This window comes from Danio rerio, chromosome 21 (assembly GCF_049306965.1).
Source record: "Danio rerio strain Tuebingen ecotype United States chromosome 21, GRCz12tu, whole genome shotgun sequence".
Taxonomy (NCBI): domain Eukaryota; kingdom Metazoa; phylum Chordata; class Actinopteri; order Cypriniformes; family Danionidae; genus Danio; species Danio rerio.
In genome coordinates, this window is record NC_133196.1 from 33,374,937 (window position 1) to 33,401,834 (window position 26,898).

The following is a 26,898-nucleotide window of genomic DNA, read 5'->3' on the forward strand; positions in this document are numbered from 1 at the left end:
TAGTTTTTATATTAATTTCAGTATGTTATTATTGGATATTATGCAAATGTTTGTATAAGATTTAATATTGTTACGTAATATTGTCTTAGATATATTTTATGAGAGACTTCCTAAGTTTACCAAACAAGTGGTTCTAATATGAGCTGCTTTGTAAACCTTAAATAAAAAAATTTAAGTTTTTTTTTTTTTTTTAATGGGCAGGTTTATACTGGCGGCTGTGTAGTTAGCACAGTTGCCTCACAGCAAAAAGGTCACTGGTTCGATTCCCAGTTGCATGAACTCCAGTTTACCCTATACAGTCCAATGATATGTAGGTAATTTGAAAAATCTACATTGGCCGCGCTTGTGTGAGCGAATGGGAGAATGTATGGGTGTTTCTCAGTGCTGTGCCCTTCCAACATATGCCAGAGTAATATGCTCAAGTTACTGGCGGTTCTTTCCACTGTGGCGACCCCTGATAAATCAGGGTCTAAGCTGAAGGACAGTGAGTGAGTACAACTGTCTGTACTGTGTGAATGGGGAAGTGTGTGTTTAACAGAACTCAGGGTTGTGTTGTCAGTGCTGGGTTACAGCAAAAAGGGTGTTTACCAGTAAATCAGTTGCTAGAGTAATTGGTGGTTCATTCCACTGTGATAAAGTAGGGAATAAACAAAAGGAATGTGGGTAAGTGTTAAATTTTTGGTTACTATACTACCAAAATCATTAAACATAAACAGTAAAACTAACTACAGATTTTTCTGGTCCTGGTCAAATGCTGGTTTGACCAGTACGAATCAGCAAAAATCAGCAAAACATTATCAAAACAAATCTTATGAGCTGTTTTTTTAGCAGTGTTAAAGAAAACTGCCCTATGACATTTTGGGATGGTTATTTTTTGGTTGCCAATAAACTAGAGAACATTCTCGAAACAACTTACTTATTTGGTTATCTAAAAATAATTAAATTGGAAACAAATGTCAACCAAGGAATAAGGGTTCAATGAGCTTGCATGAACATTAAGGTGTTTGCATCAATTTAATAGTTAACTTTGAGTAGCTAATTTACAACTATTGTTTTCACTTGTACTGCGACTACTAAAATGAACTTTTATGCTGATACCTTTGTTAAATATAGGCTAATCATAAGCATATAGTTTGTGAAATAACACTTGTTATGTTTAAGAACCCAGGTAGCGAAGAATTCTGGCCCAGATTTGGCATAAAGCTGGCACAGCAGGCATTTATTCAGCACTGGAATACAGCATGTGGGCCAAACATGGCCTGTGTTTGGCAGAGGCAGTACAGATGTTAAAAATTGAGATGTGGGCCACGTAAGTTTGGCCAGTCTTGATCCACATTTAAAATACATCAAAATAATTTTTGAGCAAAGAAATTCTACCAATCAGGTCGCTTTGAGAAAAAAACACAGCCCATAGTGTGCCTCAATGCTTCATGGGTTTATCAGTTTCATTGCAATCGTGGCACAACAACCTATCTGGCCCAGTTCAGGCCCAGTTATGAGTTAATAACTTGGCTGTGACTTGACCCAGATATGGTCCGTGTTTGGCCCGTGTCTGGAAGCCAGATTTGGTCCAGTTATGTTCTGTAATTCTCTGCAGCATGTGGGCCAAGCAAAAGCTGATTGTGTGGGCCAGAGCTGGGCCAGAGACATTTTGTTATGAGAGAAACTACACTGAAAACCCTAATGTTGTCTTTACTTACAATTATGTAAAGCTGACTTAACATAACTTAAAATTTTGCATTTTGGTCCTATCACTTAAAAATATCAGTTAATTTACCTTATGTACCATGAAAATGCATAAACTTAACATTTCAAGTGTAGCGAGCTCAAAATCAAAATTAATCCTTTATTTTCACAAATGTAGTCTTGACTGCAAAATTCTAATATGTGCAACCTTTTAAGTACAAGGTTTTTTTTTTTATTCAGAAGACAAATGGCTTCATGTATAATTATTCATTATAATGTGAATAAATGGCTACTTATTTTTTGTTTGAATTTTTTCAAAGTATATTATTACACGCACATGCATATATGCATATATATATATATATATATATATATATATATATATATATATATATATATATATATATATATATATATATATGAATGAATATATGAATGAATATAAATGAAATGTCTGTCAGTAGTACTAAGTTTGGTGAACTGAACAATTTAAGTATAGTCTACGTAAAACGCAAGTTAAATAAACTTAAATATGCAAGTTTTGGGAGACTTCATTGCTCAATTAAATTGAGGCCACGAGTTTACTCAATTAATTTAGTTCAGTCAACTTATTAGGCTTTTCAGTGTATTAGTTTTGTGGTTTATATACTGCAAGTAAAATAAATATGCTAAACACTTTATATATGTGTTATTAAAGTGGTTATATGTTACATTATTCATATCTTAATGTCTTAAGGTGAGCAATTGTTCTGTGCCGGAGTTAATTCACTGAAAAAAACGTTTATTTTGGTTATCAATAATCAGAATCTGACCGTTTTCTTTCACTTTGATAATGTCAGTTTGATGACTTAGGTCAACATAGGCTAAGTCCGACTTTCCAACTTTTAGGTTGCTTCGAGTCAAAGGTGATAGGAAGAGCACAAAAATGAAACCCCGCCTGCTACTTAGTATTTGGTTTCATTTGAAAAAACACGAGGGGTTACACGGTGGCTCAGTGGTTAGCCCTCACAGCAAGAATGTTGCTGGTTCGAGCCCCGGCTGGGTCAGTTGGCATTTCTATGTGGAGTTTGGAAGTTCTCCCTGTGTTGGTGTGGTGATTTTCCTCACGGTATAAGTGAACTGGATGAACTAAATTGGCCGTGTGTGAATAAGAGTGTATAGGTGTTTACCCAGTTGCAGCTGAAAGGGCATCCACTGAGTAAAACGTATGCTGGATAAGTTGGCGGGTCATTACGCTGTGGTGATCCCTGATAAATAAAGGGACTAAGCTGAAGGACAATGAATAAATAAATGAAAATACATGGTCAAATATTGAAATAAAAGTTCTGCTTCATGTGAACATATAAGTGACTTAATACTTGATGTTAAAAAATGTTGTAAAAGTTAGCTCCAGTGGTGTAGTGGTTAGTGTGTTGACATGTGCTCTCCGGTGCTTGCGACGACCTGAGTTCAATTCCCACCTTGAGCTCCTGTGCTATTTCTTTCCCTCTCTCTGCTCCCCAAGTTTTCTTGTCAAAACTTTCTACTGTCCTGTTCACTAAAGTGGACTTCGAAAAAAATATTATAAAAAAAAGTTGTAAAACTATTCATATTTGTTAACTAACACAATTTCTCCCTTTAATGAATATAACATAAATGCAAATTTTACATTTCCAGGGACTCATTCATTCATTCATTTTTTTGTCGGCTTAGTTTGTTTATTAATCCGGTGTCGCCACAGCGGAATGAACCGCCAACTTATCCAGCAAGTTTTTACGCAGCAGATGCCCTTCCAGCCGCAACCCATCTCTGGGAAAATTTCTAGGGACTGTTATGTTTATTTATGGTGAGTATGAAGTGTGTGAGCAGAGTGTGTTTTGCTTGATAACTTCATGTAAGCGCTGTTATTACAAAGTCAAGTACACACTCTGCTATCTCAAATCTGCTTTTTAATAACAAATCTGTTTTTTTAAAATATGTGGTTAGACTGTGTTTTGTGTTATCTTTAACTCTTAGCTCCTTAATAATAAGAATAATAAGATTTGATTAAAAGGATCGCTACATAAGAAAATACATGTGGAGTAAAGTCATTTAGCCAAACAGGAAATGATAATGAGCGGAGTTTATGCCTGCACCGACCAGAGACCCGTGATTTGTTTACCAGTAGTTTCCTGCCAAACTATTATCATCAGAATAGGCTTACATACTAATGTTCTAACATCACTCTTATTATAACAGGCTTGCAAAATCAAAGCTGCAGGCAACAGAGCTATATAGTGTGACGCTTCATGCATGGATTTATTATGTTTATTTGATTTGCTCTTCATGCAGGATGATGGTATGTAGATGATGACGAGGATGGGAGACAGATGTTTTGATTACGGGAGTGCAGATGGGGTCATGGCGGCCCCCTGATTCCCCACACCCACATATACAGCAGCTTCACGGGAGGGGCCACAAACAGCTGGAGAAGGGAATGTCGCACAAACAGCTCATTTGCAAAGGGCGGAAAACATCCAATTGATTTCCAGGTCGATTCAGTGGTCATTTTAAAGCCAATGAGGGTTTTCTTGTTTTCAGTTTCCTTCAGGCTCACGGTTTTAACATTGAACTCTTTGTTAATGATTTATTTTATCTTATTTTTTTAATAGGCAGAGTTGTTATGGGTGCTTGTTCTCTAAAGTATTTTTAAATATGCTGCAAAATCCCCATTTCCAGGAGGCGGATATATATCTGCAGCTGTCTCCAGCTTTTAAGGACAGCTGGAGGAATTCTCGTGGCTTGGTTAATGCCAAATCAGTTTTAAGTGAAGCTTATGATAAAGGCAGGTCTATTTGTTGCCAAAAGTTGCACTGGATGAAATACTTATGTAGGTTGACTAGAACACAAAACTCATTTCTGGATTTTAATATACAAAACTGACAGACATTTTAGTGAATAGTGTAACATACAGTTGATGTCAGAATTATTAGCCCCCTTTGAATTATTTTCTTCTTTTGTAAATATTTCCCAAATGATGTTTAACAGAGCAAGGACATTTTCACAGTATGTCTGATAATATTTTTTTCTTCTGGAGAAAGTCTTATTTTTTAATTTCAGTTAGAATAGAAACAGTTTTTAATTTTTTACAAAACATTTTAGGGACAAAATTATTTGCCCCTTTAGGCTAACTTTTTTCTCGATAATCTACAAAACAAACCACTGTCATACAATAACTTGCATAATTACCCTAACGTGCCTAGTTTACCTAATTTAGCTAGTTAAGCCTTTAAATGTCACATTAAGCTTTATAGTAGTGTCTTGAAAAATATCTAGTCAAAATTATTTACTGTCATCATGGCAAAGATAAAATAAATCTATTATAAGAAATGAGTCATTAAAACTATTATGTTTAGAAATGTGTTGAAAAAATCGGCTCTCCGTTAAACAGAAGTTGGGGAAAAAATAAACAAGCAGTCTAATAATTCAGAGGGGCTGATCATTTTGACTTCAACTGTATATAGAAATTAATCAACATTTAGGTTTTATATTATATCTATATTATATATCTAAAGGAAAAGACACTAAACCAATATGATAACTAAGCAGCGGTGGATTTAACCAAGTGGCGAAGTAAGTGGCTGCATAGGGCCCAGGAAATTTGGTGGCTTCTAATATAAGTGAAAATAATACTTTTAAAAATGATATATAAAGGGTTTTTATCATATGTTGTAGGGTGAGTCTAACAAATATATATTTATGTCATTATTATATCTGTGCACATTTTGTACCCCACCCCCAATTACGTCAGATGAAGATTTAGTTGAAAAAAACAAAAAACTTTCATAATTATTATTATTTTTCTAATAAAAAACTATAATTAGAAATATATATATATATAAGAAAAAGACAGCAAAATAAAAATTAATAAATATGAATGCTAATGGTGCATCTTAGGACCCCTTGGCTGGAATTGCTTAGAACCCTCAAATCACTAAATCCGCCCCTAACTGTATGGTACAGAATATTTATTGGAGTTTTATTTTATTTGCATTGCTATCATTATATATTGCCTTAGCAGTTTTTTCAAAAGTTTTTTTTATATATATATATATATATATATATACGGTTTATGATTTGTAATGTTATAACTTGCCATTTTTATAACTCGGATTTATACAATAAATAAGCTTATTGCATATACAGTGTTCAGCATAAATGAGTACTCCCCATTTAAAATATATATATATATTTATCCATTTTTCAGTGAATATAGGCAATGTATTTTGGTGCATTTAAACAAAACAGATTTATTAAACAGATATATTTATTAAAATAATAGTTTATTCACCAAACAGATTTAGAAATTGAAAGACAATACAATTAAGCAAAATATTTAAAAAAATATAAAAAAATTTACATCCTACAAAATGTCAACTAGACTTTTTTTTTTTTTTTTTTGCTTCTCTTGATTTTTTCTCTTTTTTTTATGTATTTAATATTTTCTACTACATACATTTGGGTGTAAGTTATTTTGGTTAGATAAGCTCCATATTTGGCTTCAGTACCGTCTAATCTAATGCATATGCATAAATATAATATTGTATAGCTTCCTATTCAATATATGAATGTAAATGAATGATTTGTGAGGAGTGTACTCATTCGCTGAGCACTGCATATGTTTTTTTTCACTTTACAAGATCCACGAGGGGGCATCGTCTGATTTCTGGTGAACCGGATGAATGAGGGCGGGATGCATCGGGCGGGAAAAACGAATACGTGGTGACGCAATGTGTTGTCACGTTGAATGAGTTGCTTCCACGATGGCTCCCGTCAAAATAAAACACATCGTCTCGTTTACATCACAGGTAAATTATCATATTTGTTCAAAAAGGAATCTACACTAACTTAGTAAAGATATACTGGCAATATCTAAATAGTTAATGACTTTCTTGAACAATGTTTACGTTTCGTTATACTGAAGAGTTCACAGTATTAAACTCTCAGTTTGTTTAGTAACAATATTACTGAAATAAAACATTCAACAACGTCTTTAAGTTTTTAATTGTTTGAATGTGCTAAATACTGTATTGTGCTTAACATTTAACGCTGACGTTACAGTTTTTCTCACAACACTATTTACATTTGCACAACAGTTAATGCATTTCTCAAAACAATTAGTCACTTTTGCACATCCTAGTAGCAGTTTCTCATTCCTTCCAACAAATTGCAAATGCCTTTGTACATACATCAATTGCATTCACACAACTCTCTATTGATAAAATTATTATATGTGTGTCATGTCAGTCAAAATAACTAAACTTGTAAATGCTGAATAGTCATTACATATAAAACTAATTTTCCTCATTTCATTACTTGAGCCATTACATACAAAAATGTTAAACTAGTTGTCAAAATCTGTGAAGCAAATTTTATATTAAAAAAATTCAATCTTTATTTTCCTGAAAATGTCTAAAAAATTGAACAATTTCATGAATGATTTACAGACCTGTGTATGTTGCAGGTTCAGTTCCAATATGTACGGCAGTATTGTTTACAGTTGTGCACAGCTTTACCCAAAGGAAGCTTATGCTTGTTGAAAATAAGGGTTTATTTATTCTTTTGCACAATGCTGTGAATAAATTCGAATTGCAACGAGCATGTGCAGTAAAAATGTGAATCATACATATTCAGTGTCTTGTACTCAGATACCTCACTAAATGCAGTGATGTCTAACTTTACTGTTGTTTTCAAATGGCTGTGCAAATAGTATATAGTGCTGTCTTGAGCATTTTCAAGAAATGTCACCAACATCTGTTTTTTTTGCATTAAAAAAATGTCCAGAGTAAACTTTCATAATGAAAACATGACAAAGCCATCTGACTATCTTGTTTATAAACAATGGTGTCAGGACTTTTCATTTTGGAGATACTAACTCTTTGATTGACATCAATACTTGCTTTTGAGGAATGAACTATCCATTTTGAGCAAGTGATGCTCTTTTGCAGGTTAACAACTAGGTTTTGCACTAGTGTTGTCTGTTGTGAGAAATGCACCAAAGCGACTGAGAAAAACTGTAATATAACTGACGTTAATATAAGTAAAGTTTAAAGCCCAAACAATCTCAGATAGATAGATAGATAGATAGATAGATAGATAGATAGATAGATAGATAGATAGATAGATAGATAGATAGATAGATAGATAGATAGATAAAAGGATGGGTAGATAGTCGGGTAGATAGTCCATTATTTGTTTTGTAAATGTAATTGAAAGTGTACTAACTCTCTTTCTTCATGACTGAATTACAGGATAGCAGGAACGGTGTGTGTAATCTGTGTGATGGCAGTGACAGCAGCAGGCCATGGTTGTGCAGTGTTCAGGACCGCACTGGAGTCCTCAGAGTGGAGCTGCAGATGGAGAAAGTGTCTGCTATTGGATTCATTGATGTTGGTGTGTGTTGGTTATCTTTAAAACCTCACACTATAATCATATGCATCTTCTTGATGTATGAATGTTCACAGTCTCCCTGCTTTTCTTTGTGAAGGAAACTATGGCTCTGCGTTCATTCAGGTTGATGTAGGCCGCTCATCTTGGTCATCAGATCATCCATTTGTCACTCTGCTGCCCACTGCAACACTCATGAGTCCAGCCGACTCCAAACAGGGCACGGGACGCCAAAATGTGCGCATGTTTAAAAAAGGTATGCATATAAATCCTCCACTTCTGCTAAAAAAAAAGCCAACCTCACTGAGTTGTCATGCTTATGATTCCTGGGGGTCAAGACAGATGAAGGACAGTGTGTGTAACACATTATTAATGAGATAAAAAAAAAAAAAATCAACATTGTTTAGTATTAATGTTTTATTTTTGAAGCAGATTTTGTGTACTATGCAGTATCTAATACCTAAAAAAATTAACTTTTTTTTCAACGTGAAATACTGTTAAGAATTAGTAGCAAACATTTTTTTAATAATTATTTTTTGGGGTGTTTTCACCTTTATTGATTAGACAGTGGAGATGTACTGACAGGAAAGTGTAGGGAGCAGAGATGGGGGAAAGATCGACAAAGGAGCTCGAGCCGGGAATCGAATTCGGGTCGCCGCAAGCACCTCGGTGCTATGTGTCGATGAACTAACCACAAGGCTATTGGCACTGACAGCAAACATTTCTAATAGTATTACTTATTTATAATTTACTAGTTCCGTATTTTAAGTTGCCCTCGTAAACATATTTTTGTAACTGTCTTCAAAACTTCAAATATTTATTCATGTTAAAAAATTTCAATTTAATAATTTCACACAATATATGAACTATTGATTGAACTAATGACACTGCAATTTTGTTTAATTGAGCAGTATTATAGGTGGCCCCAAAATACTTTTTAAAAATGTTATTATTTTTTTAAATAAGTTCGCAATATGTAAATGATGGAGAAAAAAAAAAAAAAAAAAAATCAAAACATGTATGTCAAAATGTTCTAGTGAATTAGTGTTCATAAATGCTTTTTAAATTCAAATGACAGTCACAATGTATGGATCAAACTAGTGCCTAAAGTATTTGAAATAAACAGCTTGTCGAATAGAAATAACTGAAAACAATAATGCATTGAATTAACAATTGCTTGCATTTTAGTGACTTGAATCGCCAGGGTTTGCATTTTTTTTGTCCTGCAATGTAACATGGCTGTTTATATAAACAGTGAATATTGAAACTAAAAATATTTCACTCACATCGTCCTACCTAAATTCAGTACTTCATATTCACCTTCCAGAATTTACTTCCAAGACATTCAGTTCTGTTTAAAAATATGATGTATAATTAAAATGCAAGCATTTGTAAGAAAAAAATGATGAAGAAAAGCTCAATGAAGATGTTTATTCAGCATAGCAGTCTCAAAATACATGGCAGTACCTTGGGTTCACCAGAGTCAGAATGAACCCTGAACATTCTTAAACTCAAACCTTTATACTGTTTTTGATGTTGCCTTCAGATGTTAATGATGTTGCTCCTTGGCTGTTGACCCAGCTGTTCTCTCTATCTCTCCATGTTACTGTAGTTTCAACACCATTGATGAGATGGTTCTCTGTGCACCACACCCATCCCCATTCTACAATGGTTACCATTTGGTCGAGATGTAGTCACTTCAAACGATGCAGAGACAAGACCAATGTTGCATGATGGTCATCACCTCATGCACACTGGTTATTGCTCCATCCAATTAGGCTAGTTGTCATAGTCTCTTCTTCAAATTTGGAACTATAAGATATAAACAATTTCTTGGGTTTAGGACAGGAGCACATGAGAACCATGACATCTAATGTTGTAATGTACTAGTACTACAGCCAAAAGCCAAAGGAGCAAGATCATCAATCAATAGAGAAAATTGTGTGTGTGTGTGTGTGGGTGTGTGTGTGTGTGTGTCTGCATGCTTGTATGCAAGCATTGTTTCTTCTCGTCCATTTTCTCAGCATGTACACTTTTTTTTTCTTATGTACAACTATTGCACAGTATTCTCCATCTTATGCAAACATTGTTCTCTTTTTTTCACTCACTGTGTCTATTTCATCAGTGTGGAGATCCAAATTATAAATTATTATAATAAAACTCAAATTAAATCCACATTAAAAAAATCACACAATAAAAACATTAAACATTGCATTAACTACACAACATGTACATTCACCACACAACAAGCTTTTATGTGTGCAGGTATTTTTTTATTATTTTTTTTCACTCTGTGTCTACTTAGTGTTGACATCCTCATTAGAATCCACATTAAAATCAAGCATAAGAAACATTAAACATTCACAATAACTACACCACATTTGTATCCACTAGATAACATATGTGCACTCACTACACAACAAACATTTGTGTGTAAAAATTTTCTTTTTCAAACACATTGTATTCACTTTCTCAGTGTGCACATCTTTTATCCAAGTGTGCCTCCTTTCGTTTTCATTGAAAATACAAACATACCCTCTCTTTCACTGAATATCAGTTTTAATAATCAATAATGGCCATTATAAAACTATAACGTACAATGATTTTGTACAATAGAGAAAAAAAGGCAAGCAATCAGTCAATTGTGCAGAATCGTTGTCCGCGATTACATTAATTAATATATTAACTTAACATTAACCAAAACATGTTACCTGAGAGCAAGTATTCAAAAGACCAAAGTTGGGGAATATGTTGTTACATATAGACAACAAGATGAATTAAATATCACGTTTAACAAATATAGTGAGATTAGATCCAGCAGGAGATCCTTGATGAACAGTCCAACATGCACTGCTCAAAGCACGCTGCAGCGCATGCCAGAGTGTGTGTGTAGTCACGTGATGTGCGTTTTCTCCGTTTTAATGTGGATGGAGAGCTGATCAGAAACGCTGGGTAAAACGCTAGTGTGGACGTAGATTGTTTTCATTCTAAATCGTCGTTTTTAAAATTAAAACGCACTAGTGTAAACGGGGCCTTAGTTACAGTCATTTTCACACAGTGATGTGTCTGAAAAGGTGTGAATGGGTCCTTCCTTCATTCCTTTCAACCCTTCCAGTTGGTTTCCTAGCCTGGCTATTTTCTTATGTAGATCTTTATAACTTGTTTTTCTTTTCACTGGAAAATGACACTGGATTGCCTTTTGTCCCATAATTCCACATCTGAAACAAACAACTTCCTGGTCTTTCCTCATTTTCTCTAAACAATGTCTTTCTATGTGGCCTTTTTTTCCACATGCATGACAAACAATGCTTTGAGATTTCGCACTGTTCTGGTAATTCCTCACAATGTGACCAGGTTTTCCACATGCATAACAAAGAACTACAACCTCTGCGTTCACACTTGTAAATTTCCATGCTCTGTGATGGAAACCATTGGATGAACTTGAATATTCTCTTCTTGCAAAGGCAGCAACAGGATGTCTCACATCTTTCATTTGCCTCTGAATTTGCATTATTTTTGTAAAATTGTGTCATTTTACTAATAATGTCATTATAATCAGAGAGTGATGTCACAAGCATTGTCACAGCAGAATGGGTGCGTGGGTCACACTTGTTGATCTAGGCAGACTTGAAACTGACGTCATCATAAGTAATAATGAGCATCAATTCACCATTTAGAGTGGAAGTTGGGTCGAGGCTGGCTCATTTCTTACACATTTATTTATTCAGTGCATTGTTTTTTTCTGTTACTGCTATTCAACATTCAACAAGCTTTTTATTTCAAATAGGCATTATTTTTGTATTTTTTCCATTCATACTTTATTTTCCATTCATTTAGGGTAGTAGTGAGCTTCACAAGTGCGACTATTTTACTGTTTTTTTATGTCTGCAACAATTTGGTGTGCAGAACACAATTAAAAAGTGACAAACCGATAACATAACAAGCCATAAAATGGTTTGTTGTAAAATGATCACCAGAGGGTTTTTGTGTGTGTGTGTGTGTGTTTGTGTGTATTTGTGTGTATTTGTGTGTGTGTGTGTGTGTGTGTGTGTGTGTGTGTGTATGTATTTGTGTGTGTGAGTGTGTGTGTGAGTGTGTGTGTGAGTGTGTGTGTGTGAGTGTGAGTGTGAGTGTGAGTGTGAGTGTGTGTGTGTGTGTGTGTGTGTGAGTGTGTGAGTGTGTGTGTGTGTGTGTGTGTGTGTGTGTGTGTGTGTGTGTGTGTGTGTGTGTGTGTGTGTGTGTGTGTGTGTGTGTGTGAGAACTCCATATGCAAGTGCATGAGATTTAATCAAGTTGTCTTCGTTGTCTTTGTGTCCAGCTGATTTTCTTTCTCGGGCTGCTGAGGAGAGCTGGGACAGACTGCGAGTCACCTGCACTCAGCCTTTCAATAAACACGCACAGTTTGGTCTGTCCTTTCTGCGCATCCGCACCGTAGAAGATGACACTGAAGATTCATCAGAGCAACAAGAAGATACTCCTGAAAATCTGGTGAGCGATTGATGCTGCTTTATCTGTCACATACAATTAACTACATGTGCCGATATTCAGAAAGTCAGGGAATTTAATTTATTTTACTTTTTTGGACCAAGTCATTTGATTTCAGAGAGTTTTATTTCTCATTTTACATTTCACTTCTCCTTAGGGCTGGGCGGTAATTCGATATCGGTAATTATCACGATATAAAATTTTTCGATAAAGTGATAATGATTACTCTGATATTTACGCACTATGCGTAACATTGCGCAAGCATTTTGCAGCCTGTCCTTCAGACTGCTGCACGCCGTACAAGTTTGCAGCCATACTGTGTTAGTTGCACTGAAAGGAGTAAGAAAGAAATAAGGTAAAAAAGGTCAGAGTCACAGACATTGTTGACAAGAAACGTCACTAGACTTCATGAGCTACTTTTTCGCTATCCGACACAAAACCGAGCAACGTGCACCGCAAACTGCTTTGACGACGCGTGTCATCAAAAGCAGGCAACACCACTACCTGTTTTACCATGTAAAACAAGACCACCCTTATAAAGATGCTAAGAAATTACAGACATAAACAATTGTTGGCAAACCAGCGCAGCTACCCAGCAGATACTCATGTCATCATTTTCAAAAGCTGCGCCTTACGAGAAAACCCCCCCGAAAAGACAGACGAAAGATATTACAGACGACACAATCTCAATCACATCTCAATGAACACTTGATGCTTGCTGTAAACTACAGCCTGCATCATTTAAGGGTATTTGTTAAGACAATAATAAGATCTTTTGATGTCAAGCTTATGTTTCCTTTTTAATATTAAAATATTTGTTTTGAAATCTGTAATACCACTATTGTCCCTCATCGACGGTAAAAGAGCCAGCCTTTATATATCTAAAGGCTTAAATAAATATAAACATATTTCCTTTAAAATGTATCTTATTTAAACGAATTTCCTTTTGTATAATGTGTAACTTAACTTTGATGTATATTTTGTTGGTCAGATATCTACAGCATAAACAAGAGGAACGAATAACATCAGAGGTGAAGCGCTTTAATACAAGCCCGCTACATGCTTTAGGGTAGTCGAGTAACTCGAGTATTGTTTTGAAAAGAAATCGATTTGCAGAAACCAGTAGTCGTGCAAGCGCTAATAAATATACACATGATACAGTCCATCCATACATATACACATGATACAGTCCATCAGTGTTGTGCAAGTTACTTCCAAACTGTAATACATTACAGATTACTTATTACTGTTATTTAAATGTAATCCCTTACCTTACAATATTACTGTCTCAGAATTGTAATATGTTACATTACTCTTATATTACTTTTTAGTTACTTTCACCAAAATAACTACAGAATTAAAACTTAACATTATAAAATTCTATAATGTTCTATAATGAGCATTTTACATCCAGTAGAAAGTGATTTGAGGTAGCAGAATGACTGTAACCTCTCCAGGATACTAACACTATAGTATATAATTGGCAATGTGATGGCTCAAGACAATGCAAGAAAGGATGACAGCCAGAATTACAAATGATCTGTTAAAAGTATGGTAGAGATAAAGTGATTATTTAGCAATATCTGTGAATGGCTTGGCTATATTCATATTAGACACAACAGGCCGATATGTAAACTCCAATGCCATGACAAAATGCAGATTTTGTTCCTTTTCTTATTGTTGCCATTATTGTATTTACTTTACATTCAAGTGGTTTACAACACAAAACCGTCCTGCACAAAGTGAGCATGATGAACAGCTTTCTCAGTATAATGTTTGTTCATCGATTTCCTGTTTGTGGACAAAACTGCTTGCGAGCTCTCACATACGCTTATTGCGCACAAATTCTCACGATCTCTCAAATATGCACTGCTCACGCACAAGTTTTCTTGCTCTCAGTACACTGCTCTCTCAGTGAGATTATATGCAAACTCACAATTTGTGTCTTGTGTTCCCTCTTCCTTTCAAGCTTTTTGATATTAATTATTTTAGTACACTATTTATTAACAATAACCAAAATGCTAAAATAGACTTATAATTTTTAATCTAATAAACCCTAACATTGTTGGCTGTATGTTATATGATGAGATATTTTAAATAAAAAGCATTTAACCAAAAATAAAAACTAACGCAAGCAGAAATGTAACTAATAGAAACACTTGATAAGGTATTATAGCCTACTGTACTATTCACTCTTCAAATAAATCTCATTATCAATGTCATTTTTTATGGCAACTAAAATAAAGTGAACTAGTGTCTGTTGTCTTCCACATTATTGATTGTGGAGGACATTTTCCCTGCCATCATCTTCATTTTGAGAAGAAGCTGTTTCACAGGGCCCCTGAACACACATATTGTCATTAAGTACTTTAATTACTCTGTTGTGGTAATACTATAGTTGCTATGGTAACACAACAAGTGTAATATAACAATGATCCAGTGCTGTAGTTTTTTTTACAATATGGGGTAGATTGTACTACAATTCACCACACTTTACTGTAGTAAAACTACACTTTATATTTCATTTTATGAGTTCACTATTCTTAATACGACAGTATGGTTAAGCATTCATTGTAAAGGTAAAGGCAGTATACCTTACACTCAAAAACACTAGTATTTATTATAGAATTTATCTTAACCTGTAAGTAAATAGTGTAGCAATATATAAACCATATAAAAATTCTTGGGATAACAATTAAATAGGAGGATCTCTGGAGAGCAACAGAACAAAAGAAAGAGGAAACACAAGGCATAGATTGTGAGTCTGCATCATCTGACGGAGCGAGAGCAGGTCGTTAGCACGTGAGCAGCTCAGCCAGTGTGGAGTTAACGCGAGGAGTTTTGTCCACAGAGGAAACCGGCACGTTCACTCGCTCGTATTACATGAATGAGCTTACGACATTTGTCAGTGAAATAACGCCATATGCACTTACGTCCGTCTCGCGAATGCACTGTCTTATGCCATTTTCATCTATTTTCCGCTGTGCGTACTGCGAACCGGGCTGAGCCAATAGCCCCGGACCTTGAGCTCAGAAGCTGAAATCATTCTGCGTTCAAAGTAAAAAGGTCCCATAGCCAGAGGGAGATTAATGACAGCACGCGCATATATTCTCTAGCCACGAACAGGAAATAGAACTGCGCTATTTTTTATTTGTTAATGTCTTGCGGCCGAAAAGTGTGTTGTAACGCACGCGTTACTGAACATGTACCGAGTAAAATATTACTGAAAATGTATTAGTAATGCCTTACACTACTGCGTTACAGGAAAATGTAATACATTACTGTAATACATTACTTTTGTAACGCATTACTCCCAACACTGCAGTCCATCCATCCATATACACATGAAACATTCCATTCATACATATACACATGATACCATCCATTCATACATATACACATGATACAATCCATACATATACACATGATACATTCCATTCATACATATACACATGATACAATCCATCCATACTTATACACATGATACAATCCATATATACACATACACATGATACTATCCATCCATATACACATGATACAGTCCATCTATACATATACACATGAAACGTTCCATTCATACATATACACATGATACACTCCATACATACATATACACATGATACAATCCATTCATACATATACACATGATACACTCCATACATACATATACACATGATACAGTCCATCCATCCATATACACATGAAACATTCCATTTATACATATACACATGATACAGTCCATCTATACATATACACATGAAACATTCCATCCATACATATACACATGATACAATCCATTCATACATATACACGATACAATCCATACATATACACATGATACATTCCATTCATACATATACACATGATACAATCCATTCATACATATACACATGATACAATCCATCCATACATATACACATGATACATTCCATTCATACATATACACATGATACATTCCATTCATACATATACACATGATACAGTCCATCCATACATATACACATGATACAGTCCATCCATACATATACACATGATACAGTCCATCTATACATATACACATGAAACGTTCCATTCATACATATACACATGATACATTCCATACATATACACATGATACAGTCCATCCATACATATACACATGATACAGTCCATCCATACATATACACATGATACAGTCCATCCATCCATATACACATGAAACATTCCATTCATACATATACACATGATACAGTCCATCTATACATATACACATGAAACGTTCCATTCATACATATACACATGATACATTCCATACATATACACATGATACATTCCATTCATACATATACACATGATACAGTCCATCTATACTTATACACATGATACAATCCATACATACATATACACATGATACTGTCCATCCATATACACATGATACAGTCCATCTATACATATACACATGAAACGTTCCATTCATACATATACACATGATGCACTCCATACATACATATACACATGATACAATCCATACATACATATACACATGATACATTCCATTCATACATATACACATGATACAGACTGTATCATGTGTATATGTATGAATGGAGTGTATCATGTGTATATGTATAGATGGACTGTATGATACAGTCCATCTATACATATACACATGATACACTCCATTCATACATATACACATGATACACTCCATATACACATGATACAATCCATTCATACATATACACATGATACAGTCCATCCATACATATACACATGATACAATCCATACATATACACATGATACAATCCATACATATACACATGATACAGTCCATCCATACATATACACATGATACAATCTATTCATACATATACACATGATACAATCCATACATACATATACACATGATACAATCCATACATACATATACACATGATACAATCCATCCATATACACATGATACAGTCCATCTATACATATACACATGATAAAATCCATACATATCTGAAAAAAATCTGAAGGAACTTTTTTGTGATAAAAAAAAAGGCAAGCATGTCTTCATTTTGCGTCATTTCCATTATTTTGTGTTAAATTTAACGATCACATAATCACAAAATTTTGGTGGAATTGCTAAATACAACAGCTGCTTGGTTTTTTATGCATTATAGGTGTTAAAATGTAGCTTTTAAGTCACTTAAAGTGAGGGTAATGTCAGGGAATTTGACATTTGGCTTTGAGTAGGAAACCTGTTACTATTGAGGTAACAGCAGGTGAGTGGGCTTGACAAACCACCTGTAGAAACACTCTCTTGCTCTCTCTTTTAATTCAATTCAATAATGAATTCTTATTGTTAAATTGCTGAGTTCATCCTCAATTATAAGTCGCTTTGGACAAAAGTGTCTGCTAAATGTAATTTAAATGAACAGCAACCATCACCGTTTGGTTGAATTAATGTGGATTGTGTTCACAGCGCACACCAGAAAAGATGTCATCCGTGATGGAGTGGTTTTCCAGTCCCGCTGTCCAAAACACGTTTTTTGGGCGAATCACAGGGTGTGTAATAGAATTTAAGTTAAACGCCAAAAGTAGATTAGTGGCTGCATGAAATAACCCCTCTGGTACTCTCTGATAGGGACGGCTCCTCAGAAGCCCAGAGGAATGCTGGGAGTTTGAGTCGGGCCGAGCGAATGGTCAAAGCTGCTCAGTTAAAGAGACGCTCATTGTCAACTTCTCCATGCAGCACTGCGTCCAGCACAACCCCTCAGAGAGAAGATAACTCCAAAAGCCCACCAGGTGAGTTATTATTCCACTACAAATCAGCCAGAGCAAAGACAGTGAACACTTTCAGCATGTCATACAAATATTGTTTCTGTCTTTATTTAATCAGGTGGATTTACGACATCTGGTGAACTGGTTAAGACCCCTCAAGAGCAAAGGAGGAAGCCTAAAGCACGGTATGAATGAAACAAAAAGAAGTTAAGAGGCCACTCGAAAATTCTCACATTAAATCTGGATTTGCAATATAAAATTACATGTTTTGATCTGTAAACTACTGATGGCATTTCTTCATTCATTCATTTATTCATTCATTCATTCATTCATTTTCTTTTCGGCTTAGTTACTTTATTAATCTGGGTTCGCCACAGCGGAATGAACTGTCAACTTATCCAGCATATGTTTTATGCAGCGGATGCCCTTCCAGCTGCAACCCATCACTGGGAAACATCTAAACACACTCATTCACACTCATACACTGGACAATTTAGCTTTCCCCAATTCATCTATACCACATGTTTTTGGACTTGTGGGGGAAACCGGAGCACCCTGAGAAAACCCCACGCGAACACGGGGAGAACATGCAAACGCCACACAGAGATGGCAACTGACCCAGTCGGGGTTCTAACCAGGGACCTTCTTGCTGTGAGGCGATTATGCTACCCACTGCGCCACTGTACTGCCCCATGGCATTTCTTATGAATATGAAATTTCATAAAATTGACAATTGTTCAGAATAACGGAAAAGGAGCCATGTTTTCAATATGACAAATATTAACATTTTGCTCAATCTCCCACTTGGAGTATTTTTAAGCTGTTTCTAATTTGAATATATTTTAAAATGTAATTTATTACTGTGTTGACAAAGCTAAAGACTTTACATTCAGATACGTTCAGGTATGCATTATTATCAAACAGGTTTTCATTTAAAATGATACCTTATTTAATGCATTGGAAAGTCAAAACTTATTAAATCCATGAAAAAAAAACACGTCTTGAATTGAATAATATACTGACACAACTCTCATAAATAGTACTGTAATAAGCAATTAAAATAATAATGCTAACTTATGGATAAAATGTCATCCAGGTGGTTATGATGCCTGTTATAGGGTTAAGATGGACGCAGTGCTGTATAAATTGCAGTAGAATATTTATTGTCAAATTATGCTGCACATTATTATCAGATTTGCACAAAGGTATAATATATGCAGCATGGATGCAGCTGTTATTAAAGCAAAAGAAATGTCGGATATTATTAATAATAATATGGTGTTTTAAAAATGTGTTGAATGTAAAAAAAAAAAAAAAGCAAATTACTTGGTCACACTTTACAATAAGGATTCATTAGATAATGTTAGTTAATGTATTTAATAACATGAACTAATTATGAACAGTACTATACAGCATTGGGCAGCACAGTGGGTATCGCTGTCGCCTCACAGCAAGAAGGTCACTGGTTTGAACTCCAGCTGGGTTAGTTTGGCATTTCTCTTGGAGTTTGGATTTTCTCCCCATGTTCGTGTGGGTTCTGACTTCCCCCTAAGTTCATAGACATGCGCTATAGGTGAATTGAATAAACTAAATAGGCCGTAGTGTATATGTGTGAATGCAAGAGTGTATGTTTTCCAGTGTTGAGTTGTGGCTAGAAGGGAATTCACTGCGTAAAACATATGCTGGATAAGTTGGCAGTTCATTGCGCTGTGGCGACCCCTGATGAATAAAGGGACTAAGCCGAAAAGAAAATGAATGAATGAACATATAACATTTTATTTAATCCCACACCTGGTCAATCTAGTACATCCTGAGAAACTGAGGATTTTCAGGTTGTTTCACATTGGAATATAATTCAAAATGTAATTCATTACTGTGTTGACAAAGCTAAATGTCTTTATATACAGATATGTTCAGGTGTCCACTATTAATAAGCAATAATATGTCTTATTATTATTATATTACAATCTTATTATTAGTATTGTTATTAATTACATTGGAAAGTCAAAAGTTTTTAAATGTCCATAAGAAGGATGCAGTGCTATATAAATTGCTGTTGCATGTTTAATTGTAGGTATATGAAGGAAGGACAAAAAAAGTATTCTTTGGAAAGTATTCTTTGTCCAATCATGCTGCATATTATCATCAGGTTTGCACAAAGGTATAATATATGCAGCATGGATGCTGCTATTATTAAAGCAAATTAAATACCAGATGTTAGTGCAAAAATCATAAGGACTGAGATCATGGTGATTTAAAAATGTGTAACTAAAATGTCTTAAAAGTCAAAAAATTCAAAGTTGTTTCATTGTCACACTTTACAATAAGGATTCATTAGATAATGTTAGCTGATGTTTTTACTAACATGAACTAATAATGTATTTTAAATGATTAATTTACATTTAGTCACTTAGCAGATACTTTTGTCCAAAGCGACCTCCAGTTGAGGAGGCATTCAGCAATTCAACAAGATCAATACACGCAAGAAGTGCTACTTATACAGAGGAACTGTTAGTGCTCAGAGAATAGGGTGTTAGAATGTGATGAGGTGTTTCAATCAATAATTTATTTTGGGAAAGAGAAAGAGTGTTTCTATAGGTGGTTTGTCAAACCTGCGTGAGGCACATTCAGTTAGGGAATGACGTGTGGTGAGGTGGGGGAGAGAAGAGGGGGTCCTGGTTTTGTTCTAAGGGGTTTAGGCATGGAATGTAAAAGATATGGACGTAGTATCCGTGATGTCACCCATGGGTTTCTGAACAATGCAAAAGAAGCTACAAGTAGGCGCAGCCAAACGTCGCCATTTTGTTCGCACGTCATCACACTGACCACGGGATACCAAACAAGGGCAAAGAGGCGGTGCGTGAGCGGAGCTACAGGTGCATGCTGACATTTTGCTTCGATATGTTTTCTTTGGCAGAGCGCTTAATACCTCCTTACCTGCGACTCGATTGTGTTCTGACCACATGTGCTTGGCTGTATACTGTATCATTGAAGTGTTTAGACTTTTAAAACACTGTTGTAATACATTGACCCACTCAGCATTGTGCTTATCATGCTTTTCAACAGGAGGAAAATGCAAATTACTTCCAAACACTTCAAATAAAGTCTGTGTTAGTAAATGCAAGGCTATTTATGAAATCCAGGCGTAAATCTGTATGACAGTGTTTCAGATGACTGTTCTAGAGCCTACAGCTAATCAATCTGTCAGATTCTGAACTGCACTGCAATTCTAAAGAACATTTAAAATGATCAATTATCTTAAGTAAAACAAATATACATTTATAGATATATTTATGTAAGTATGTAATTCCACTCACCTGGGAAATGAAGCCGACTTGAATGGTTTGTGAGCACAATTGAGTGCACACAGCATGCTATAATATCGGATAATTGCAAGAAATAATTCCAAAATACAATTGACTGTGTAAAGAAACAATAAACAAAACATAATATGATGTATATGCCGAGTTCAGTAACTAATCAGACAGAATTAGCAGAGGGGAAGTGATGGCACCAGCGAGACCTAGCTGTCACTCAAGTAGCCGCGCCCTTAATTATGCAGACTTAATATTACTTAATATAAGCACAATGGATGAGTCATAAAAAAAATTCAAACCCTCACAGTTGTCATAAAGGGTAATATTAGCTGTAAACAAATTTTTATCAGCTGTAAAAATGGCCAATTTACCATTCGGTCAGAAATCATTTGGATTTCCTGGGGCCAGCCCCCAAAGGCGAGTCGATGAATTGCAGTTTTAGTTACTTCCGTATTGGCTTCCCGAGGGAGAGCGGGAGGTTGCCGGGTTTTTAATTGATTGAATCCTCGTTCAGAATTTACCATTAACATACAAATGTGTGCTTGTTAACATTAGATAATGCACATGAACTAACAACGAGCAACTTCATTTCCTTTAACTAATTTTAGCCAAAATTGATCAACACTGTAATAAATGTATTATTCATTATTTGTTCATGTTAGTAAATCCATTAGCTAACATGCACTAATACAGCCTTATTGTATTAGAGTCCTGTGCTTATTCTAAATGTAATTTCTGTTTTAATGATGTTCATTCAGGCAGATCCTTTTAAACAGTGATACTCCATTAAAAAGATCCAGACCCACAGGATCCACACATGATCATCCCATCTCACCAAAATTACCTAGAAGCCAGGCAGAAGCCAGACAGAAGCCAATAGACGCACAGGACTCTCCTGAGACCAGCTGTCCTCTTTGTGGAGGTAATGTCAATAATGCACGTGCACATTTGCGCAGGACTTTTTACCAGTGGACAGACCTGCAGCTCATTTTTACATTGTAATTTACTGTTTATCAGCTTATCGGGTGCTTTTTGTCTATGCAGAATCTTTCAGTCCAGATTACCTCCCCTTTCATGCCTCCACCTGTCTGGATTCAGATCCAGCAGGGCTCGTGGGACTCATGAGCTCTTCTGTTTTTGGCTCAGCTGCAGATGAGCATATGGTTCCATGTCCTCTTTGCTCCATCTCATTCCCCCCAGACCGCATCCAGCAGCACGCCAGCACCTGCTTAGACACCCGAGAGCCCAGCGCTGTCTGGCTGAACTGAGGAGTGCATTGAGGTCTCGGAAACCTTTTCGCAGTAGTGGAGTGGAAATAGAAATCAGGTATTTTCTAGACCTTACATAAAATGTCTGTGAGTAGACATTTGAATCTGCACGGCTTCCTAAAAGGACTTTCTTATTGACATTTTTAGAGGTCATTGGTCATTATTAGGTGTTTGAGTGGCAAACATATTTTGGACTGCAATTATGTTTGTCTTCATATCTTCCATTCTTCCTATGTTCAATTAAAATTAGAGTGTTGAATTTTTAAAGCATTGTTTTTCAATTGGCATTAATGGTTTGTTTGTAACATACAAGTTGCTGTGCAAGTTGTTTTAGTTATGGAAAAACATTTATTATATGAAGGTCAAATAATGTTTCTTCCCTAGTTTTAAATAAATTGTCATTTAGGTGGTCAAAATAACCAGAATGTTTTTCATTTGTTTTCAGAAATTGGCATTGCGTAGTCTAAAAATTAATACAAGCATATTTTCGAATATTTTGACCAGACTAGATATTATTTTAAGCAAAAAAAGAAGAAATGTTATCAGTGGTTTATATAAAATATTATGTTTATATATAAATTATGTTTTACTCTCTATAATAAATCATAAATCCATAGAAATGTAAAAATTTCATGTTGTCGTATTTTTTCATAGCTGTATGCAAAATATATCATTTAGAAAGTTTCTGTTTAGTTTTGCTGTTATTTTCTCACTTTTTTTTAAGCAACAAATAAGGGACATTATACCAGAAACGTACATTATCTGTCCTTGAAATAAAAACGTAAATATAGTGAATGAATAGTATTTCATGCTAAATAAATTCTGAAATGGACTAATGGTTGATTTCTGTGAGATGTTTTGTAAAGGAATATGTCCTTCAATTGGTTCTCAGATTTATTTAAAAATGTACAAACCCTGTCATCGTCCTTGTCCTCACCCCAATTGAACTACAGCTTTAATAGTTTTGTTATTCTATTCTTTCTTAGAAGAAATAAAACTTCAGAAATAGCAAGTTTAAGTTGTTATTATTCACATTAATTGATTAAAAACATGAAGTTAAAAATAAATTCTACAAAGAAATACTATTTTAAAATTGTCCCCATGTTTCGGTCAGTCCTGTTACATTTGCATTACATTTATTTTAAAATGCGTGCATTACACCTTTAAGGCTATAACTCCTGTTATATAGGTAAGTGACATCATTTGACAGAGAAGTTGACTGTAATCCAGGATGCATTTTATCATTGAATTATATGATTTTAGGCTTATTTTTTGTATAATGTTTTGAGAAGGACAAGCTAGAGACAGGCCCTGTCCCATTGATACTGCCACCACCATGCTTAACTGTAGTGATGGTATTAGCTTGGTGATGAGCGGTGCCTGGTTTTCTCCAGTTGTAACGCCTGGCATTCACTCAAAAGAGTTCAATTTTAAGCCTGATTTATACTTCTGCGTCAAACGCCGGCGTATGCTACGGCGCTGACACATAGCCCTTCGCCGTGGCCATCGCCGTCACTGACGTGCACCTCTCAAAAAATGTAACTACACGTCGTAACGACGCGTAGCGTAAGCTCTGTGATTGGTCGGCTTGGTAGCGCTGACGAGTCTGGGCGGGACCGAGAGCCGCGCGAATGGCGCGAGCGATTGTTTACAAGTGTGGAGTCCCGTGAAGAAGCTCCGGATGGAAAGTTTTGTTTTGTGTTTACCTCATAGTTAAAGTTGTTGCACGTCCGCCGGTTCCTGCCTAAAAATGAGCAAGTTTGAGCCACTTGTACATCCCGGAAGTGTTCAGGAAAAGCAAAAAAGCAGAGAAAAAACTCGACACAGAGGAACATTTACACCTCACTGCCCACTAGCGTTTCGGAAGTGTTAATGCAGACCGACAGAGACAGCGCGCAAAAGCATAAATGCACAGCCACGCGCGTTGCCTGGGCCGTGGGTTACGCCTGTCACTTGACGCAGAAGTATAAATCAGGCTTTAGTCTCATCAGACCAGAGAATTTTGTTTCTTATGGTCTGAGAGCCCTTCAGATGCCTTTTGGGAAATTCCAGCCGGGTAATGGCTTACGTCTGGCCACTCTACCATACAGCCCTGATTAGTGGATTGCTGAACAGATGGTTGTCCTTCTGTAAGGTTATCCTCTCTCCACAGAAGAACACTGGAGCTCAGACAGAGTGACCATCGGGTTATTGATTACCTCCCTGACTAAGGCCCTTTGATCACTCACCTTATACGGCCGGCCATCTCTAGGAAGAGTCCTGCTGGTTCCAAACATCTTCCACTTACAGATGATGGAGGCCACTGTGCTCATTGGAACTTTCAGAGAAGCAGAAATTTTTCTGTAACCTTTCCCAGCCTTGTGCCTCAAGACAATCCTGTTATGTTATGTTTCTGGCATATATGGGACATGTATGTGTTTTACATATATGGGCATATGTGTTTCTGGCATATATGTGGACATATGTTTCTGACATACAGTATATGGGACATATTTGAGCTTTACATGTAGGGGATATATATATTTGTGGCATGTATGTGGACATATGTTTCTAATATATATGTGGACATAAATGTTTCTGACATATATGGGACGTATGTGTTATACATGTAGGGGACGTATATGTTTCCGACATTTATGTGCAATACATGCAAGTGACATATGTTTGTTTCAGACATATATGTGGATATGTATGTTTCTGACATATATATGCTATACATATAGGGGACATTTATGTTTCTGGCATACAGTTTTTTAAAATTATTAGCCCCTTTGAATTTTTTTCTTTTTTAAATATTTCCCAAATTATGCTGAACAGAGCAAATAAATTTTCACTGTATGTCTGATTATATTTTTTCTTCTTGCGAAAGTCTTATTTGTTTTATTTCGGCCAGAATAAAAGCAGTTTTTAATTTTTTAAAAGCCATTTTAAGGACAAAATTATTAGCCCCTTTAAGCTATATTTGTTTTAGATAGTCGACAGAACAAACCTATTATGTTTAGAAATTTGTTGTAAAAGTCTTCTCTCCGTTAAACAGAAATTGGAGGTAAAAATAAACAGGGGGTGAAAAATTCAGGGGGGCTAATAATTCTGACTTCAACTGTGTATGTGGACGTATGTTTCTGGCATATATGGAACATACATGTTTCTGACATATACATGTGACTTATATGTTTCTGGCATATATGGGACATAATAACCTACCCCAACCCTAAACCCAACCGTCACAGTAATGTAAAAACAGATCTAAATCTGGAGCCTTTTCTGTTAGTATAGCTGATTCTTCACGTGAACACAGCTGCTGCGCTCGTGCATCCAGCTTAATCATGAACAACTCAGTGCGCATGCGGTAGTTGCACTATTGCGGTCTGATTATGTTTTAATCAAGGTTTATATGCATTAAATACAAAACATCTGTGCCCAACATTTCAACTGACGAACATATTAACAATAATACAACCGTATAGCCGAGTTAAATATATGCATTGGCATGTTACAGCCCTAATGAGTATGATAATGTGAAACTCCATATAGATACTTATTGCAATGATTTCGGGTACTTACTTAGCGATGCACGCACACATATATGCACAATCCTTAAATACTCTGCAGATTTGGACTCTATAATACCTGTTTTTTAACTTTAAACTATCAACAACCACCACTGAGCTATATTCTAGCGATCGTTCTTCTTGCTCCGTGGTGGATTTTGGCATAGTCCATTTCATGTGAGATGGCGGGGGTGAGTAGAAGAAACCAAGTCGCGGGGGGAATATTTTCTACAGAAATAATTTATTATTTCTTATGTGGCCCGGTACCAACTGTTCCACGGACCGGTACTGGTCCGCGGCCCGGTGGTTGGGGAACACTGTATTAGCTGATAACCACTAATAACGCCGATTCAATCGAGTGATAACATTCAAAGTGGGTGTCTGATTTCTGTCACTTTGAAAGTGTTGCTATTCAATGCAATTAAATTCTCACATTT

The 26,898-nt window shown here is 35.6% G+C and overlaps 1 protein-coding gene across 1 annotated transcript; it reads left to right on the forward strand.

Moving 5' to 3' along the window:
• The first annotated feature begins 6,411 nt into the window (after nucleotides 1-6,411).
• Nucleotides 6,412-23,740, forward strand: xndc1 (xrcc1 N-terminal domain containing 1). Its single transcript, NM_001017642.1, is given in 10 exon segments — nucleotides 6,412-6,512; nucleotides 7,956-8,097; nucleotides 8,192-8,347; nucleotides 12,410-12,579; nucleotides 18,027-18,109; nucleotides 18,189-18,349; nucleotides 18,444-18,510; nucleotides 22,401-22,564; nucleotides 22,687-23,149; nucleotides 23,178-23,740. Coding segments are annotated over 9 exon segments (1,212 nt in total). The 5' UTR covers nucleotides 6,412-6,467; the 3' UTR covers nucleotides 22,911-23,149; nucleotides 23,178-23,740.
• The last annotated feature ends 3,158 nt before the right edge of the window (nucleotides 23,741-26,898 follow it).